Here is a 21,613-nt window from a genome sequence, read left to right as displayed (position 1 = left end):
GGGGTCTCTTCCTGGCTGGTGCCATGTTGTCTGTTCCTTACGGTACACATGGTTGGCAAAGAAAAGGGGAGATGGAAGTGGCACGTTGAACATGCCTAGCCCACAGGTAGCCTTTTCCTATTGGCACAGCTGCTGGCATTCACCCATGCAAGCTTCCAGCTTGCTTATCTATGTCTGCAGCTTGATTTTACAGGCTGCTCTTTATTAGAAAAATGATTTGGGGGCTGCTTTTCATTAAAAGGAAAACCTTACCGAGAACTTCCTTACCCTCACTATCTGTCTAAATAATTTCTTTTTAACTCTTATATCAGTTTTAATTTCTATTTCCCTAGTGGCTAATGGTGTCAAATATCTTTTCATGTGCTTACCTATTATCTGTATGTCCTATTAAGAGATGTCTCTGCATGTCTTTTGCCTATTTTCTAAATGAATTATTTATTTTGTTAGTGTTGAGTTTTTGAGAGTTCTTATTACAGATACTAGTTCTTTACTGAATATGTGGTTTGCAAATGTTTTGATCAGCCTGTAGTTTGTCTTTTAACCCTCTTCATATGGGCTTTCACAAAGCAAATTTTGATGGAGTCCAACTTATCAATTTTCCCTTTTTAAAATTATGCTTTAGTAACAATTCTTAAAAACTCTGCCTAACTTTAGACCCTGAAGATTTTCTCCTACTTTTTAAAATAAAGTTTTATGATTTTATGCTAGACATTTAAGTCTATAATGCATTTTGAGTTAACTTTTCTATAATGTATGAGGTTTAATTCGAAGTGTTTGTTTTCATTTTTTGTTTGTTGGTTCAGTTTGTTTTTTGGTTGTTTTCATGTGTGTGGACAGGAGGCCGTTTGTTTTGGATTTTTTAACCTAAGAATGTCCAATCGTTCCAGCACTTTTTGTTGAAAAGGCTGTCCTTTCTTCATTGAATTGCTTTTGCACCTCTGTCAAAAATCAGTGTAATAATCAACACAATACCAAAGAAGAAAAAATTTGGAGGACTGACACTACCTGATTTCAAGCCACACCATATAGCTACATTAATCAAGTTTGGCATTAGCAAGAGAATAAACAAATAGATCAATTGAACAGAATAAAGAGCCCCAAAATAGACCCAACAAATACAGTCAACTCATCTTTGACAAAGGAGCAAAGGCAATACTATGGATCAAGGAGAGCCTTTTCAATATATGGTGCTAGAACAACTAAAAATCCACATGCTAAAAACTGAAAGTAGGCCATGCATGGCAGCTCATGCCTATAGTCCCAGCACTTTGGAAAGATGAGGTGGGAGGATCCCTTGAGCTCAGGACTTCAAGACCAGCCTGGGCACATGGCAAGACCTTGGCTCTACTAACAACAACAACAACAACAACAACAACAAAATTAACCAGATGTGAAGGTGCACACCTGTAGTCTCAGCTACTTGGGAGGCTGATGTGGGAGGCTTGCTTGAGCCCGAAAGGTCAAGCCTTCAGCGAGCCATGATTGCATCACTGCACTCCAGCCTGGGCAATAGAGTGAGACCCTGTTTCAAAAACAAAAACAATAAAGCAAAACTGAAACTAGACACAAACTTTATACCTCTTACAAAAATTAACTCAAAATAGATCATAGACCTTAAAGTAAAATGCAAAAACTATAAAATAAAACTCCTAGCAGATAACAGGAAAAAGTCTAGATGACCTTGAGTTTGGTAATGACTTTGAGACATAACACCGAAGGCAAGATTAATAAAAGAAATAATTGATAAGCTAGACTTCATTAAAATAAAAAACTTCTTCAGGCAAAGTCTGATGGAAAGTCTTTGGCTTGGCTTCTTAGTCTACAAAGGCTTTTAAAAAGTCAAATCTCAGATTTCCTGTTAGAAGTTCCAGTAAAGCAAACTTAAAAGGAGCCTTTATGGTTAATCACCATTCTTGCTGCACTTATGTAAATAATCAGGTCATGTTTAATGAGACTGATTTATTATGCAAACAAATTAGTTTTACTACAATTATCTTTGGCAGACATGCGGGTGACTATAGAGAGAAAAATGTTTCAGTAGAAAATCCTAGTGTACTTTGTGTAACATAGTGTACTATCTGTAACAAGATTAGATTATCAGATCTAGCACTATTCATTGTCTTTGAGGTTTTGTTAAACTAAACTGGATCCTGAATTTCTGTAGTTGCCTTGAATATCTGACTACAACTCTCCAAGCTAGCATTTCCAATTGTCTCCCACCTTTCTGACTTAAAACCGTTAACAGCTAAGACTGCCCTTTTCCTAAAGTTCTGAAAGCTAAAGCTGGATGACTTGATATAAATTTCAGATAAATCACCACAAAAGCTCAAATACAGACAACCTTGATGTCTGTTGCTGTGTGGGCCACTCAGAAAGTTCACTAGAACATGCTATGATATCACCAGAGATAGTCAAACCACAAAGCAGGAAAACCCATTAGATTTAAACTGCCATCCTCATTCCACCATCTAAGAGGCTTTGAGATCAAATCTAGAACTCTCCGCATGACTGCCTTATGGACTCAGAAGCTGATTTATCATTCTTTTCCAGTGATTAACCTTTAGTTTTTTTGTGTCCATAGAATGACTCTACTTAAATACTTGTTTGCTTGCACCATACAGAGGCCTAACTTTGATGGGAACCCACCTGCAACACTGCCACCTGAAATAACACACAACTTTCTAACTCAGTTGACCTGAGTTTAACTGAACTCAGGACTAAGAGACTGGCTCCATAAGATATGGGGCTGCGAATTCAGCTTTTAATATGTGAAACTTTCCAAAAATAAAGTTCAAAGGGAGGACTGTAAGTGACTAGAATATGCCACTTTGGCATAAGGATTATTTTGAGCTGAAGACAAGTGGGAAAAAGCAGATATAAGAAGAGTTCTCTGCTCTTCCACTATTTGCCTAAAAGCAGGACATAAATTCACCAATGTGTCTGTCCCTCCTCCCCTTTCTACCAGGAAGGACAGCCCCTTACCAGCCTGGGGATCAGCACCAGAGGAACCTAGGTAATGAGCTTTATTAACTAGTCTGTATCTACCATTTATTTGCCTTTCTATAATTTGCCACCCTTAGAGACTCAAAGTCTTTTTCCTTTGTCTTGTCATTTCTCTAAATTTGCTATTGTTTGTTGAAGATGCTACATAAGCTGGAATTCAAAGCCACCTCTGAGATATACTCATTTTTGTGAGTATCTCCCACATATACATAAGGTACACATGTTATTAAACTTTATTTGTTTAAAACGAACACAGCCACAGACTGGATGGAACTATTTGCAGAATACATATCTGATAAATGACATGTATCCAAAATATACAAAAAACTCTTCAAACTCACAATAAGTAAACAACCAATCCAACTTTAAAATGGACAAAATAGCTGTATAGATGGCAAATTCACCAAAGAAGATAGCAAATAGCAAATAAGATCTAAAATAGGAAAATAAGCCTATGAAAACATGCTCAATATTATATGCCATTAAAGCATTGAAAATTAAAACAAGATACTTCTACACACCTATTAGAACGGCTAAAATCTGAAACACTGAGAACACCAAATGCTGGTGAGCATGTGGAGCAATTGGAACCCTCATTCACTGTTCAGGAGAATGTAAAATTGTATAGCACTTTGGAAGATAACTGTGGTAGTTTCTTACAAAGCTAAACATAGGCTTACCATATGATAGAGAAATTCTGCTCCTAGGCATTTACCCAAATGAACTGAAAATGTGCGTTTACAAGAAAACCTCCATAAGAATGTTTATAGCAGCTTTATTCATAATTACCAGAAGTTAGAGGCAACCAAGATGTTCTTCAATGGGTGAATGTATAAACAAACTATGGTACATCTATACAATAGCATATTTCTCAGTGATGAAAAGAAATGAGACCATATGCAGTGACTCACGTCTGTAATCCCAGAACTTTGGGAGGCCAAGGCAGGATGATTGCTTGAACCCAGGAGTTTGAGACCACCCCTGGCAACATAGTGAGACCACCTGTCTCTATTAAAAAAGAAAAGAAAAAAGAGAAATGAAGTATCAAGCCATGAAAAGACATGAAGGAATGTATATTGCTAAGTGAAAAATAGCAGTCTGAGAAAGCTACATCCTGTATGATCTCAACTATATGACAGGCTGGGTGAGGTGAAACTTAGAAACTGTAAAAATTCACTGGTTGCCAAGATTTTAGGGTGGGGGAGAGATGAATAGGTGGAGCACAGGTCATTTTTAGGGAAAAGAAAGTCTTCTGTATGATACTGTAATGGTGGATATATGACATTCCCACATTTGTCAAAACCCATAGAACTATACAACACAAAGAGTGAATCCTAATGTAAACTATGGATTTTGGTTAATAATTATGTATCAATATTGATTAGTTAATTATAATATTATGTGCAACCCTAATACAAGATGTTAATAACAGAAGAAACTAGGGGTGGGGCAGGGAGGGAATGGGGGTTTATGGAAACTCTACTTTCTTTTTTATTATTATTTTAAAATTAATTTTTAATTTTTGTGGTGCATGGTAGGTGTATATTTATGGAATACATGAGATATTTTGATACAGACATTCAATGTATAAAAATCAAATTAGGGTAAATATGGTATCCATCACCTTAAGTATTTATCCTTTTGTTGTTTTACAAACAATCCAATTTTACCATTTTAGATATTCTGAAATGTACCATAAATTATTGTTGACTATAGTTGCTCTGTTTTGCTATCAAATGCTAGATCTTATTCATCCTAACTATATTTTTATACCCATTAACCATCCCCAGGTTGAATAGGAGGGATGAGAGAAGGCACCCTTGTCTTATGCCAGCTATCAAGAGAAATGCTTCCAGCTTTTGCCCATTCAGTACAATGTTGTCTCTGCGAGGTTTTGGTGTCAGGGTGATGCTGGCCTCATAGAATGTATTGGGGAGGAATCCCTTCTCTTCAAATTTTTGGAATAGTTTCAGTAGGAATGGTACTAGTTCTTCTTTGTACATCTGGTAGAATTTGGCTGGGAATCCATCAGGTACTAGGCTTTTTTTGGTTGATAGGGTATTTATTACTGATGCAATTTCAGAGCTAGATATTGGTCATTCAGGGAATCAACTTCTTCCTGGTTCAGTCTTGGGAGGGTGTATGTGTCCAGAAATGGATCCATCTCTTTTAGGTTTTCTAGTTGGTGTGCATAGAGGTGTTCATAGTAGTTTCTGATGGTTATTTTTTATTTCTATGGGGTCAGTGGTAACGTTTCCTTCATCATTTCTAATTGTGTTTATTTGCATCTTCTCTATTTTCTTCATTAGTCTAGCTAGCAGCCTATCTTATTTTTTTTCAAAAAACCAACTCTTGCATTAGTTGAACTTTTGAATGAATTCTCTTCTTTTTCAGAGATGCCAGTAATTCATAGATTAGACCTCTTTACATAATTCCATACTTCTCAGAGGTTTTGTTCATTTCTTTTTATTCTTTTCTTAAATTTTATTTTTTTTGACTGTCTTATTTCAGAGAGCCTACCTTCAAGTTCTGAGATCATGTTTTGTGTCTTGATTTCCTTCAGGTTAAGCTATGAATTTCCTTCTTAACACTGCCTTAGCTGTGCCTCAGATATTCTGGTATGTTGTATCTTTGTTCTCATTAGTTTCAAAGAACGTATTGATTTCTGCCTTAATTTCATTATTTACCCAAAAGTCATTCAGGAGCATGTTGTTTCATTTCCATGTAATTGCACGGTTTTGAGTGATTCTTAGTCTTGACTTCTATTTTTATTGCAGTGTTGTCTGAGAGTGTGTTTGGTATGATGTTTGTTCTTTTGCATTTCTGAGGATTGTTTTATGTTCAATTATGTGGTTGATTTTATAGCATGTGACATGTGGTGATGAGAAGAATTTATACTCTGTTGTTTTTTTGTTGGAGAGTTCTGTAGAGGTCTATCAGTTCCATTTGGTCCAATGTTGAGTTCAGGTCCTGAATATCTTTGTTAATTTTCTGCCTCGATGATCTGTCTAATACTGTCAGTAGAGTGTTGAAGTCTCCCACTATTATTGTGTGGAAGTCTATATCTTTTTGTAGGTCTCTAAGAACTTGCTTCATGAATCTGGGTACTCCTGTGTTGGGTGCATACATATTTAGGATAGTTAGGTCTTCTTGTTGAATTGAACTCTTTAGCATTATGTAACGCCCTTTGTCTTTTTCGATCTTTGTTGGTTTGTAGTCTGTTTTGTCTGAAATTAGGATTGCAACTCCTGCTTTTTTCTGTATTCTGTTTGCTTAGTAAATTTTTCCCCATCCCTTCATTTTGAACCTATGGGTGTCATTACGTGTCCAATGGGTCTCTCAAAGACAGCATACCATTGGGTCTTACTTTTTTATCCAGCTTACTGCTCTGTGTCTTTTAAGTGGGGCATTTAGCACATTTACATTTAAGGTTAGTATTAATATGTGTGGATTTGATCCTGTCGTGTTGTTAGCTGGTTATTATGCTGGATTATTCATGTGGTTGCTTTATAGTGCCACTGGTCTGCGTATTTAAATGTGTTTCTGTATTAGCTGGTAGCACTATTTCCTTTCAATATTTAGTGATCCCTTCAAGATCTCTTGAAAGGCAGGTCCCTCGACATTTGCTTATCTGAAAAGGATCGTATTTCTCCTTTGCTTAGGAAGCTTAGTTTGGCTAGATATGAAATTCCTGGTTGAATATATTTTTTCTTTAAGAATATTGAATATAGGCCCCTAATCTCTTCTGGTTTATAGGGTTTCAGCTGAAAGGTCTACTGTCAGCCTGATGGGGTTTCCTTTGTAGGTGACTTACCCTTTCTCTCTAGCTGCCTTCAACATTCTTTCTTTCATTTCAATCTTGGAAAATCTGACAACTATGTGTCTTGGGGATGATCTTCTTGTGTAAAATCTTGCAGGAGTTCTTGTATTTTCTGAATTTGACTGTTGGCCTCTCTAGCAAGTTTGGGGAAGTTTTCATGGAAGATATCCTAAAATATGTTTTCCAAGTTGCTTGCTTTCTCACCCTCTCTTTCAGAGATGCCAGTGATTAATAGATTTGACCTCTTTACATAATTTCATACTTCTTGGAGGTTTTGAACATCCATTTTTATTCTTTAATTTTATTTATTTTTGTCTGACTGCCTTATTTCAGAGACCCAGTTTTCAAGTTCTGAGATTCTTTCCTCAGCTTGGTTTGTTCTGCTGTTAATACTTGTAACTGCATTGTGAAATTCTTGTATTTGTGTTATTCAGCTGTGTCAGATTCATTAGGTTCTTTTTTATACCAGCTATTTTGTCCTTCAGCTCCTGTATTATTTTATTGTGATTCTTAGTTTCCTTGGATTGGGTTTTGCCATTCTCCTGATTCTCGATGATCTTCATTCCTATCCATATTCTGAATTCTATTTCTATCATTTCAGCCAGCTTGGCTTGGTCAAGAACTTTTGTTGGCAAACTGGTGCAGTTGTTTGAAGGACATATGACACTCTGGCCATGAGAGTTACTGGAGTTCTTGTGTTGGTTCTTTCTCATCCCTGCATGTGGATGTTCCTTTAACTGCAGTGTAGATTGAGTCAATAGACCTCTTTTCTGTATGTTTTCACAGAGCCAAGACTTTGTGCAGATTCTTTATTTGAAGCTGACTTCTTGTCTTTGGTTTCAGAGTGGGGTATGTAAGCGAGGTATTTGGGGTGTTGAAGTTTTGGGTTGTGATCCAGTAGGTGGCACTTACATGTATTGGTCAGTTGATAGACTCTTGCTCAGTTGTATGGCTCCCCGAAAAACCTCCAAGAAGTATGAATTATGTAAAGAGGCCAAATCTGTGAATCACAACTGCACTCCTCATTGTTTCCTCACAGTTGCAGCCATGTTCTCTCTCAATGCTCTGAAAGGGTGGGTCCCTCTCCCCCTTAAATGCTGGCTGTAGATCACAGCTTGGCACTCCTGGGCTGCCCACTGAAGCTCTGGGGCAATTTCAGTGTTTATGCTCCCCAACTTGGAGTTGCAGTGTTCCCCAACTTGGAGGCAGCAGAGGAAGGATTCTTAGTAGCAGTTATGGCCAAGGGTATTTTGCTTGTCTCCTGGGGGCTCCACCCAGAAATATGTAGGTCAGCAGTTGCTCAGTGCAATCAGCCCAGGATGGAAGGTCTGTGCTGTGGGCCCACGCTGGAGACTTCCTGTCTGGTGATGAGCAGGGAGGTTGGATGAGTCCTGTAGGAGACAGACTGGCCTCCTCTTCTTGGGTCTACTGCAGCTTGTTGGAGTTGTGGATAAGGCCTTAGGGTCTTTGCTCCTTTGTTAGTACGAGGGTAGCAAGGGCAGTTCCACTGCAGAAGCAGTGACAGAGAGGCTTTCATTTTCCCTGGGGGCTTTGTTCAGGGAGTTGCAGGGCTGCTACTGGCTTGATAGCTCTGGTGGTGGATGGCTGGAGGCCAAGGCCTGGAGGACCTGCCCAGTGAGGAGATATGGAAATGGGGATCCACATAACCATCTGACCACTTTTTTATAGGGCTGCTGCAGTGTGCTGGGAGCCCACTCCAGTCCCTAGTCACCTTGGATTTTCCAGTACCTGGAGGTATCAACAGTGAAGGCTGTGAAACAGCAAATATGGTGGCCTGCCCCTCCCTCTGGGAGCTTTGTCCCAGGGAGGTACAGACCTATTGCCAGCCTGAATGTACCTGTAGGATGTGGCTGGAGACTCCAGTTGGGAGTTCCCACCCAGTGAGGAGAAACAGGATTGGGGACCCACTTTAAAAAGCAGTCTGGTCACATTTTTGTAGGGCAGCTGTGCTATGCTTGGGGTCTGCTACTGCACCTGGTCACCTCAGATTCTCCTAAGCCTGAAGGCCAGAATGGTTAAGTAACCCAAACAGGAAAGATGGCAGCCTGGCCCTCCCTTTGGGAACTGCATTCCAGGGAGGCTTTAAATCTCTGTCAGCTGGAGAGCACTGGTGAGGGTAGCTGGAGACCTTGGTTGGGAGGTCCCACTTAGTGAGGAGGAATGGGATTGGACACCTGCTTTAAAAAGCAGTCTGGCCATGTTTTTGCAGAGCAGCTATGCTCTGCTGGGGGACCACTTTCATCCCCCAGGTGGCCGGGACTCTCTAAACCCTGAAGGCTGGAATGGCTAATTGTCCAAAGAGCAAAGATGGCAGCCCACCTCTCCCTCTGGGAGCTCCATCCCAGGGAGGTTTTAAATCTCTATCAGCCAGAAACCACCAGTAGGGGTGGCTCAAGACCCTGGTTGGAGGTCCTGCCCAGTGAGGAAGAATGGGATTGGGACACGTTTAAAAAAGCAATCTGGCCATGTTTTTGTAGCACAGCTATGCTGTGCTGGGGGACCACTTCAGCCTCCAGTTGGCTTGGACTCTCCAAAGCCCAAAGGCTGCAACCACTAAGTAGGCCAAATGGCAAAGATGGCAGGCGACCCCTCCCTGCTAGGAGCTCTGTCTCAGTGAAGTGCAACACTGCTATCAGTGGCTGGTTGGAGTTCCAATTTAGTGGGTCTTCTCCTATGAGGTACCTGCAGACTATGCTGCTCAGCCCTGTGGATTCAACCATTTTCCTAGGGATGTGTACAGGGGTCTAACCTCTCACTTTGCTGACATTGCAGTTACTTTTGCTGTGAATCCTGGAAAGCCCAGGTATCCAAGGCTCCCAGATCTGTTCATGTGCCTGAGTGGCTGCTCTGCCAAGACTCCACATAGCTCTTTGTGTCAGACTGAAGGCCCTGGTGGAGTGAGTTCAACCCAAGGGTTGTAAAGATCCATGGGAGAAGTGTGGGTTCCCAGGGTTGCACATTCACTCACTGCTTTCCTGAGTTGGGGAGGGTCCCCTGGCTCAGTATCTCTCCCAGGTGGGCCATCATCCTGCCTTGCTCCATGGGTTGAGTTGTTTCGTTGATTAGTCCTGATGCATATACCTGGATGTTTTAGTTGAAGGTGCTGTATTTATTTGCCTGTTCCATTCTTCTCTGTATTAGTTTGTTTTCATGCTGCTGATAAAGACGTATCCAAGACTGGGAAGAAAAAGAGATTTAATTGGATTTACAGTTCCACATGGCTGGGGAGGCCTCAGAATCATGGAGGGAGGCAAAAGGCACTTCTTACATGGAGGTGGCAAGAGAAAAATGAGGAGGAAGCAAAAGCAGAAGCCTCTGATAAACCCATCAATTCTCATGAGACTTATTCACTATCACGAGAATAGCATAGGAAAGATTGGCTCCTGTGATTCAATTACTTCCCCCTGGGTTCCTCCCACAACACGTGGGAATTCTGGGAGATACAATTCAAGTTGAAATTTGAATAAGGACACAGCCAAACCATATCACTCTCCATGAGAGCCACACACACCAGCTGCTTCTAGTCAGCCATCTTGAAAACCCCCTTGTAGTTTTCAAAGTAGAGATCTTTCACTTCTTTGGTCAAGTTAATTCTTAAGTATTTCATTTTATTTGTAGCTATTGTAAGTGAGATTAGTTTCCTGATTTCTTTTTCAGATGGTTTACTTTTGGCATATAGAACTGCTACTAATTTTTATATGTTGATTTTGTATCCTGCAACTTTACTGAATTTGCTTATCAGTTCTAATAGTTTCTTGGTGGAGTCTTTAGGTCTTTCCAAATATAAGATCATACCATCTGCAAACAAGAATAATTTATTATTCTTGTTTCCATCCCTTTCCAATTTGGATGTCCTTTATTTCTTTATCTTTTCTAATTGCTGTAGCTAGGACATCCAGTACTATGTTGAATAACAGTGGTGACAGTTGGCAACCTTGTTATGTTCCAGATCTCAGAGGAAAGGCTTTCAGTTTTTCCCCCTTCAGTATGACACTAGCTGTGAGTCTGTCATATGTGGCTTTTGTTGTGTTGAGTTATGTTTGTTCTATATTCAGAAGGTTTTTAGCTTCTTAATTTTTTTATCATCTTGATTTCTTCACTGACCTACTGTTCATTCAAGTGCATTAATTTCCATGTGTTTGTATATTTTCCAAAATTGCTCTTGTTATTAATTTCTAGTTTAATGATCATTTGGTTTTTGTCCTTCATGCTGTGGATAAGATGTATCACATTGATTAATTTGCATTTTTTGAACCATTCTTGCATCCCTGGGATAAATCCCATTTGGTCACAAAAAATGATCTTTTAAATGTATTCTTAAATTCAGTTTGCTAGTACTTGGTTAAGGATTTTTGCATCAATGTTCATTAGGGATATCGGCCCGTAGTTTTCTCTTTTTGATGTGTCTTTGTCTGATTTTGGTATCAGGGTAATACTAGCCTCATAGAATAAGTTTGTAAGTATTTACTCCTCACCTATTTTTTTGGAATAGTTTGAATAGAACTTCTATTCATTCTTCTTTAAATGTTTGGTAAAATTCAGCAGAAAACCCATCAGGGCCCAGGCTTTCCTTTGCTGGGAGACTTTATTACAGCTTTGATCTTGTTACTTGTTATTGCTCTGTTCGGGTTTTGAATTTTTTCATAGTTAAATCTTGGTAGGCTGTAGTGTTAAGGAATTTATCCATTTCTTCTAGGTTTTTCCAATATATTGGTTTTTCCAATTTATTAGAGGCTACTGCTCCCAATATACACTTGAATAACCAATAGCCTCTAATAATCCTCCTAATTTCTGTGGTATTAGTTTTAATGTCCCTTTTTTAATTTCTATTTTTATTTATTTAGATCTTCTCTCTCTCTTTTTTTAAGTCTGGCTAAAGGTTTGACTTTCTCTTTTCAAAATACCAACTTTACATTTTGTGGATCTTTTGTATTCTTTGTTTCCATTTTATTTAGTTCTGTTTTTATCTTTTTTAATATTTTCCCTACTAATTCTGAGTTTCGTTTGCTCTTGCTTTTCTAGTTCTTTAAGATAAATCATTTTTTTATTTGAAGTTTTCCTACTTTTTTGATGTAGGCACTTATAGCTACCAACTTTCCACTTAGTACTGCTTTTCCTATATCCTACAGGTTTTGGTATATTATGTTTCCATTATTATTTGTTTCAATAAATTTTTAAATTTTCTTCTTAATTTCTTCATTGACCTACTGGTCATTCAAGTGTATATTGTTTAATTTCTGTGTGTTTGTATAGTTTCCAAAATTCCTCTTGTTATTGATTTCTAGTTTAATTCCATTGTGGTCAGAGAATATACTTGATATAATTTCAATATTTTTTGATGTTTAAAGACTGGTTTAGTGGCCTAACATATAGCCTATCATTAATAATGATCCATGTGCTTAGAAGAATGTTTATTTTGCAGCCATGGGATGAAATGTTCTGTAGATGTTTATTAGGTCCATTTGGCCTAATAAGATTAAGTCTGATGTTCCTCTTTTCATTTTCTGTCTGGTTGGTCTGTCCAATGCTGAAAGTGGAGTGTTGAACTCTCCAGCTATTATTGTATTGAAGTCTATATCTCTCTTTATCTATAACGATATTTGCTTTATATTTCTAGGTGCTCCAATATTGGGTGCATATGTATTTTCAATTGTTATATCCTCTTGCTGAATTGACCCTTTTATCATTTTATAATTACCTTCTTGGTCTCTTTTTATAGTTTTTGTCTTGAAATTATTTTGTCTGACATGAGTCTAGCTACTCCTTCTCTTTTTTGGTTTTCACTTGCATGGTATATCTTTTTCCATCACTTTATAGCCAGTCTATGTATGTTTTTATAGGTAAAATGTGTTTCTTGTAGGTGACATATTCTAGGTCTTGGGTTTTTTTTCTTTTTTTTTTTTAAATCAGTTCAGCCACTCTATGTCTTCTGATTGGAGAGTTTAGTCCAGTTACATTCAATGTTATTATTGATAAGAATTTATTACTGCCATCTTGTTATTTGTTTTCTGGTTTGTGGCCTGCTCTTCCTTCTTTCCTTTCTCCCTGTCTTCCTTTTACTGAAGGTAATTTTCTCTGGTGGTATGCAATGATACTTGCAAATATCTCATAATCCATTATTTTAAACTAATGACAACTCAACACTAATTACATAAACAACAAAAAGAACTAACAAGGCAAGAGCATACTAATGAAAACTCTTTAACTTCATCCCCCAACTTTTTAACTTTTTGTTGTTTCTATTTACATCTTTTTGTACTGTCTATGTCTTAAAAAGTTATTTGACATGGTTTGGATTTATGTCCCTGCCCAATTTCATGTCAAATTGTAATCCCCAATGTTGGAGGAGGGGCCTGGTGGGAGGTGATTAGATCATCCGGGCAGACTTCCCCATTTGGTGCTGTTCTTGTGATAGAGTTCTCACGAGATCTGGTTGTTTAAAGTGTATGGCACCTCCCCCACTCTCTCTTCCTCTTGATCCAAAACCTGTGGAACTGTGAGCCAATTAAACCTCTTTTTCTTTGTAAATTACCCAGTCTCAGGCATTTCTTTAGAGCCGTGTAAGAATGGACTAATACATTATTTTAGTTATTATTTTTGATCAGTTTATCTTTTAGTCTTTCTACTGAAGATATGAGTAGTTTACACACTGCAATTACAGTCATAACAGTCTGTGTTTTTCTGTGTATTTACTACTACCAGTGAGTTTTGTACCTTCAGAGATTTATTGTTCATTAACATCCTCTTCTTTTGGACTGAAGAACTTTAGCATTTCTTGTAGGACAGGCCTGGTGATGATGAAATCCTGCATCTTTTGTTTGTCTGGGAAAGTCTTCATTTCTCCTTCATGTTTGAAAGATATTTTTGCTGGATATACTATTCTGGAATAAAAGTTATTTTCCTTCAGCCCTTTAAATATGTCATGCTACTTTCTGCTGGCCTATAAGGTTTTTGCTGAGAAGTCTGCTACCAGACACATATTGGAGCTCCATTGTATATTATCTGTTTCTTTTCTCTTGTAGCTTTTAGGTTTTTTTTTTTTTTTTACTCTTTTCTCCCCTCTTTTCAAGCAGAAGAAAGAAGTCTCTCCCAGAGCTGCCAGCTGCACTGCTTGTGTTTGGAGGAGGATGGCACAGGCATTCCCTTGGCTGCCTTGGCCGGTGTCTCACTAGGTCTCCTGCCCCCCAAGTCCATTGGCTCTGAGCCCAACACAGCACCAGGACTTGTCCAGTAATTGCAGTTCTTGAAGCCTAGACTGACTTTCAAATTTATTTAGGACCCATAGCACTTTAGCCCACGGTGGCAAGACTTGCCAGAACTCAGGTTCCAAACACTGGGATGGATGATTTGCCTCTGGCATAGCTGGTCTAAATACTCTCTGTGTGGGCACCAGCAGATTTCTGCCCAGTATGACTTTCTACTGTGACAGGGAAGCACTAAGTTTCAATGCAAAGATCCCACAATTATGGTGCTTTCCCTTCCCCAAGTGCAGATTTCCTCTCTGCATCATGTGGTCACTGCCAGGGGATGGGAGAAGGGTGGCATCAGCAGTTCAAGACTTTCTTTCCTACCCTCTTCAGTTCCTCTTTCACTAATACGAAGTCAAACCAATTACTGTGCTCACTTACCTAATGTTTCATTCTTATGAAGGTGCTTTTTTGTGTGGATAGTTGTTAAGTTTGGTGTTCCTCTAGGGAGGACAATCAATGCAGGCTTCTGTTCAGCTATCTTGCTCTGGCTGTCTTGGAAACTCTACTTTCTGTGCCATTTTTCTTTAAAAAAATTATTTTTAGTTTCAATAGCTTTAGTAGTACAAGTTATTTTTGGTTACAAGGTTGAATTATATAGTGGTGAAGTCTGTGATTTTAGTGTACACATCACCCAAATGGTGTATATTATACCCACTAGATGGTTATTCATCCCTTAGTCCTCTCCCACCCTATCCCCTTCTGAGACTCCAATGTCCATTATACTACTCTGTATGCCTTTGCGTACCCATAGCTTAGGTCCCACTTATAAGTGAGAACACATGGTATTTTATTTTCCATTCCTGAGTTACTTCACTTAGGATAATCGCCCCCCGTTCTATCCAAGTTGCACAAAAGACACTATTTTGTTCTTTTTAATGCCTGAGTAGTAGTATTCCATTATATATCTATATCTGGATCATCTATCTGTCCCTCTCTCTATCTATTTATCCATATATATCTCACATTTTCTTTATCCACTCATGGATGGGTATTTAGGTTGATTCTGTATCTTTGCAATTGTGAATTGGGTCATGATAAACATATGAGTGTAGGTGTCTTTTTTATATAATGACTTCTTTTCCTTTGGATAGATACCCAGTAGTGGGTTGTTTGGATCTATGTATTTAATAAATAGAACAATTGAGTATTTCTTTTGGCCTAGAGCATAAAATAGTTGCTGAGACACAAAGAGACCCAAGAAAGTTGAGGAACCTCTGATATAGCTTCATGAAGGGCCAAAAATTTTGACAGAAAAGAAACTTTATACTCAACATTGTAGGCCAGATATTTGTTTTTGGGTAATGCAATATAGTGAACAAAAACAAGAAGGAGGAAGAGGAGCGGGAAGGGAAAGGAGGAAGTAGTAGAATAAGAATGGCCATTAACTGAGCACTTACCTAAGTGCCAGGCTTTGTGCTAAACATTTTACCTACAATAATATTTTTCAATATAAGGCCTGTGCCATCGTAGTACATATTGGATTTTCTCTGTTCTCGTTGGTAAAACAGCCATTACCCAAAGCAACCTTGGCAGCCCTGTGCCTCTTCCTGCCAGGCACCCCCTGGACTTCCCTACAAAATAGCAACTTAGTGAGCCAAGCAGGGGACCTTTATGACCTTGCTCCAGCACTATGGCTGATATTTGTTATGCTTAACTATTGCTTGGCCTTCCTAATGTTAAATATTTAGCATTCCACCCTTGTTCAGTCCTCACAGCAACACCTTTGGGGATGCCGATTCCAATGGCCCAAAATATATCTTGACCTTGCAGCCAGTTTATATTTTTCTTGATGTGAGAGATAACCCTAAATATAAGGAGATCTTTCTCTGAAGTTTGATCAGCTGACACAAATTTCCCAATTTTCAAGGACACTACCTAATATTTTATTCGAATTAAGAAAATCAACAAATATATATTTTGCAAGAGGCAAATCTGTGTGTGTGTGTGTAATGTAATGTAATGCCTAGAGCAATCACTTTAAAAAGCTGCATAAAGAGATGTACTCACAAACACTATAGATAAAACAAAATAGAATTCTAAAAAAAAAAAAGTTGGCATAACCCACAGGAAGGCAGAAAAAGACAAATAGAACATGCAGAAAAAAAATAAAATGGCAGACATAAGTCCTAACATATCAGAATTACATTAAAAGTCAATGGGGCAGGCCGGGCGCAGTGGCTCACGCCTGTAATCCCAGAACTTTGGGAGGCCGAGGCGGGCAGGAGTTAAGACCAGCCTGACCAACATGGTAAAACCCTGTCTCTACTAAAAATACAAAAATTAGCCAGGCGTGGTAGTGGATGTCTGTAATCCCAGCTACTCAGGAGGCTGAGGCAGGAGAATCACTTGAACCTGGGAGGCAGAGGTTGCAGTGAGCCGAGATCGTGCCACTGCACTCCAGCCTGGGTGACAGAGTGAGACACTGTCTCAAAAAAAAAAAAAAGAAGAAAAAAAAAAGTCAATGGGGCTGGGTGCAGTGGCTCACTCCTGTGATACCACCACTTTGGGAGGCCGAAGTGGGAGGATCACTTGAGGTCAGGGGTTCAAGAACAGCCTGGGAAACATAGCAAGACCTTAACTCTATGAAAGAATTAAAAAAATTAGCCAGGTATGGTGGTGTGTGCCTGTAACCCCAGCTACTCAGGAGGCTGAGGCAGAAAAATTTTTTGAGCCCAGGAGTTCTAGGTTACAGTGAGCTATGATCACATGACTGCACTCCAGCCTGCACTCCAGACCCTGTCTCCAAAAAAAAAAAAAAAAAAAAAAAGCCAATGGGTTAACTACCCCATAATAACAAGCTAAACAAGAAAAGTTACATGATCATATTAATCAAAGCAGAAACAAATTTGACAAAATTTAACACTCATTCATGATAATAAAAAAAACTTTCAGGAAAACAGGAATAGAAGGGAACTGCTTCAAATTGATAAAGATCATCTACTAAAAACATACAGCTATTAATAAACTTAATGTTTATAGATGTTGGTGGGGATGGTAAAAGGGGAATTATTATACACTGCTGGTGGGAATGTAAATTAGTACAACCTTTATGGAAAACAGTATGAAGATTTATAAAGAACTAAAAGTAGATCTACCATTTGATCCAGCAAAACCAAGATGGTGACAAGAGTAACCTCTTGTTGTCCTCACTGCTACACTCTCACCAGTGCCATGACAGTTTACAAATGCCATGACAGTATCAGGAAGTTACCCTATATGGTCTGAAAAAGGGAACCATGGATAATCCACCCTTTGTTTAGCATATAATAAAGAAATAAGCCTGGGTGCAGTGGCTCACGCCTGTAATCCCAGCACTTTGGGAGGCCGTGGCGGGTTGATCATGAGGTCAGGAGATCGAGACCATCCCGGCCAACATGGTGAAACCCCGTCTCTACTAAAATACAAAAAAAAAAAAAAAAAAAAAAAAAAAAAAAATTAGCCAGGCGTGGTGGTGGGTGCCTGTAGTCCCAGCTACTCGGGAGGCTGAAGCAGGAGAATGGCATGAACTCAGGAGGTGGAGGTTGCAATGAGCCGAGATTGCACCACTGCACTCCAGCCTGGGCAACAGAGAGAGACTCTGACTCAAAAAGAGAAAGAAAGAAAGGAAGGAAGGAATGAAAGAACCATAAAAATGGGCACCCAGGAGCCCTCGGGGCTGCAATGTCTATGGTGTAGCCATTCTTTTATTCCTCTACTTTCTTAATAAACTTGTTTTCACTTTATGTACTCACTCTGAATTCTTTCTTTCTTGAGACCCAGGAACCCTCTCTTGGGGTCTGGCTTGGGACCCCTTTCTGGGTAACATCTTTCTGGCAACGATGAAGGGACGAAACTGAGGAGATCCCCCAGGAAACAGACTGCAGCACTGATTGGTTGACTTTGGGTAAGTGGTGGTGAGGCAGGAAAATAGGGTCTGGAGACAAGGAACATAAGGCTGATTCACACTTCAGCTATGACAGGAAATAACCTCTCCATGAGGCATACACCAAATAAATGACTTTGTAACTTTACTTCATCCTCTCCATTTATATAGGGCATACCCGAAGAAACCAATGATATCTTCTAGGGATACCTTTTTTGTTGCTGTTGAGACAGGGTCTTGCTCTGCCACCCTAGGCTGGAGTGCAGTGGCTCACTGCAACCTCTGCCTCCCAGGCTTGAGTGACCCTCCCACCTCAACCTCTCAAGTAGCTGGGACTACAGGTACACATCACCACACCTGGATAATTGTTGAATTTTTTTTGTAAAGGCAGGTTTTTTTTGTTTTTTTTTTTCATGTTGCCCAGGCTGGTCAATTCCTTTTAGACCTACACTTGGAGTAGTGTGATGTTGGCTAATCTATTTTGGAGGAAAACCACTGTTTTTGATAGAATTAAGGAATTCTAGAATGCAAAGAAATTTTTAGGTAACCTAGGGCTTGCTCCTAGGATTTTCTCCTTATTTTGCTGATGAGGAGAGGTAGATAGCATGTAGTTGGATCCTGTTTTTTCATCCAATGTTATAATTTTTCACTTCTGATTAAAGGGTTTACTCCATTTATATTTAATGTTGGACTTATATGGTTTATATTTAATGGTTGGATTTATAGCTGTCATTTGACTGTGTTCTACATGTCTCATGTTTTTGGTTGCTGTATTGCTTCTTTACAGCCTCTGTTTGTGTTAAATATGTATTTTATAATTGCACCATTTTACTTTGTTGGTGTTTTAGCACTAGTCTTTTGAGTAATATTCTTAGTGGTTGCTCTAGGAATTGCAATATACATGCTCATTTGAAACAATCTAGCTTTGATTAATACTAACTTTAGTATATAGAAACTTTGTTCCAATATAGCATCATTTTCTCTCCCCTCCTTTGTATTATTGTAATAGAAATTATATTTATATATGTTATAATGCCAAAATAAACTTATATGATTACTGTTTTTATCCAATTGTCTTTTAACTCCATTTAGAGAAGAAAAAAGTAAAAAGTATATTTATACTATTTCTTATATTTATCTATATAATTACCTTTATTGATGCTATTTCTTTGTAGTGATTCAAGTACTATCTTCCAGTTTCATTCCTTTTCAGTCTGAATGATTTTCTTTAGAATTTATTTAAAAAAACAACAACAACAACAAAATAAAAACTAGAATCTTGCTCTGTCGCCTAAGCTGGAGTGCAGTGGCGCAGTCTTGGCTCACTGCAATCTTTGCCTCCCAGGTTCAAGCTATTCTCCTGTAGCTGGGATTAAAGGCATGCACTAGCACACCCTGATAATTTTTGTATTTTTAGTAGAGATCGGGTTTCACCATAGTGGCCAGGCTGGTCTGGAACTCCTGACCTCAAGCAATCTGCCCACCTCAGCCTCCCAAAGTGCTGGGATTACAGGCATGAGCCACCGCACCCAGCTAGAATTTCTCATAGGACAGGTATGCTAGTGACAAACTATCTTAATCTTTCTTTATCTGGTAATGCCTTTATTTTGCTTTCAATTTTGAAGAATAGTTTTTCTGGATATATAATTCTTGGTGGTCAGTTTCTTCTTTTTCTTTCAGTACTTTGAATATGTCAATTTATTGACTTCTGAGCTCCATTATTTCTGATAAGAAGCAAGTTGTTAATCTTACTATTTCTCATATGTGAATAATTATTTTTTATTTTTGCTACTTCTAAGATTTTCTCTTTTTATTTGACTTTTGATGGTTTGACTATGATATGTCTAGGTGTGGATCTCTTTATGTTTAGGCTACTTGGAGTTCTTTAAACTTTTTGGATGTGTAGATTAATGTTTTCCAGCAAACTTGGGACATTTTCAGCTACTATATCTTCAGTAGTTTATTTTTCTTCTTTCTCCCTTCTCTCCTTTTGGAACTTCTATTTTGCATATGTTGGCATGCCAGTTGTTTTTCATTGTTTCTGACACTCTGTTACTTTTTTAAAGTTCTTTTGTTTGTTTCTTTAGACTGGATAACGTCTATTGACCTATCTTCAAGTTCACTGATTCCGTTTTTCAGCCTAAACTTGCTGTTGAACCTTCTATTAAGTTTTGTATTTGTTACTGTACTTTTTAATTCCATAGTTTCTCTTTTGTTCTTTAATTTCTATCTTTCTTTTGATATTGTCTGTCTAATGAGGCATTGTTTTCATACTTGTTTTAAATTATTTAAAAGTGGTTTTCTTTAATTTTCCAAACACATTTATAATAAGCTGATTTAAAAGTTTTCTCTGTTAAGTATGCTCTTCAGATAGTATGGGCCACAGTCTCCTGTTTCTTTGCATGTGTTGTACTTTTTTGTCAAAAATTATACATTTTAGATTTTTTTTTTTTGCTAAACACCAGAGTATTTTAATGACTCTGAAATTTTATTACCCCACCCACACCAGGGTTTGTTGTTGTCTGTTTAGCAATTTACATAGGCTAGTTCTATAGAGTCCCTGCAGTATGCTGCCACAGAAATCTATGCTTACTTTTTAAAAAATTCTTGTTTCTATTTTTAAGCCTAACTTCCTAAGGGTTCCCCTGTGTTTACATACTTCAGGGGTCAGACAATGATTGGTTAGAAGGTTTTCTTAAACGACTTGAATAAGTAAATCTTCCGCAACTGGCTGAGAGAAGCTGTTTATGAGTTTCCACATGCCTTCAAAGTTCAGGCAGTTTATAAATTTGCCTTAGGTTTCATTGCCTGCTTACACTGAGCTCCAAGGTCAGTAAGAGATGAATAAGTAACTTGGGCCCCTGTTGGTATTTCCTGAACATGCATGCAGCCTTGAACATGCACACAACCTTCTAAATTCCCAGGAACATTACAGACATATTATAGAGCTTATCAAAGTCCCTTGTGGCTCTCTTGTTTCTCAGGTAACCCTATAAAATATTTGCTAGTCTCTTGGTGCCTCAACCTATATTGCAGCCCTAAGCAGTTGCAATGCTGACTTTGAGCAGATTGCTTCTAATTGCTATTCTTTTCATGAATATCCAGAGATAGAGCTTTTTTGAGGTTCTCCAAGTCAGATCAGTTCCTTCCAGCAGACACAAGTCCTCAAGACTACCTTATCACAAAGCTGACACTCAGAGAGGGAAAAAGATGGAAAATATAAAAAAGAACATAAGAAACATAAGGAATAACATGAACAAATCTAACTTTCATGTAATTGGAGTTCCAAAAGGAGAGCAGAGAGAGAAAGACAGAATAGGGAAGAGATGATCTTTGAAAAGTTAATGGCTAAAATTTTCCCAAAACTAATGAAAGACATAAAGCCACTGAGGCATGAATTCCTGAAAATCCCAAGCAGGATGAATATAAAGAAAGTCACATCTTGGCACATTACAGTAACACTAATAAAAACCAAGGTCAAAGAAAAAAATTTATAACAGCCTGAGGGGGAGAAATATTACCTTCAGTTTTTAATTGATTTGGTGCTGACTTTCAATAAAATGGTGGCAGTGAGAATATAAGTAGTGAAAAAAGTAACTGGTAATCTAGAATTACAGACCCAGAAAATACACCCAGCAAAAACATCCTACAAAAATG

The 21,613-nt window shown here is 38.4% G+C and overlaps 1 protein-coding gene across 4 annotated transcripts in view; it reads right to left on the bottom strand.

The window, feature by feature from the left end:
* Window positions 1-21,613, bottom strand: part of SLC15A2 (solute carrier family 15 member 2) — an 83,880-nt gene that overhangs the window by 7,437 nt on the left and 54,830 nt on the right. For 2 of the 4 annotated variants that reach the window (XM_054682206.2, XM_063806160.1), the window contains exons 21-22: window positions 17,826-18,007; window positions 3,698-4,011 (exon numbers count right to left, since the gene is read on the bottom strand). In XM_054682206.2, the coding sequence (XP_054538181.1) occupies window positions 3,789-4,011; window positions 17,826-18,007 (405 nt within the window). In that variant the 3' untranslated portion in view covers window positions 3,698-3,788. Of the gene's footprint in view, window positions 1-1,404; window positions 1,523-3,696; window positions 4,012-17,825; window positions 18,008-21,613 lie in introns of those variants that run through there. The other 2 variants (XR_010155315.1, XM_054682208.2) reach the window with 2 other exon arrangements.

The sequence above is a fragment of the Pan troglodytes genome, chromosome 2, assembly GCF_028858775.2.
Source record: "Pan troglodytes isolate AG18354 chromosome 2, NHGRI_mPanTro3-v2.0_pri, whole genome shotgun sequence".
Lineage (NCBI taxonomy): Eukaryota > Metazoa > Chordata > Mammalia > Primates > Hominidae > Pan > Pan troglodytes.
Note: the sequence above shows the minus strand (reverse complement) of the source record. Positions and strands in the feature narration are given on the sequence as shown.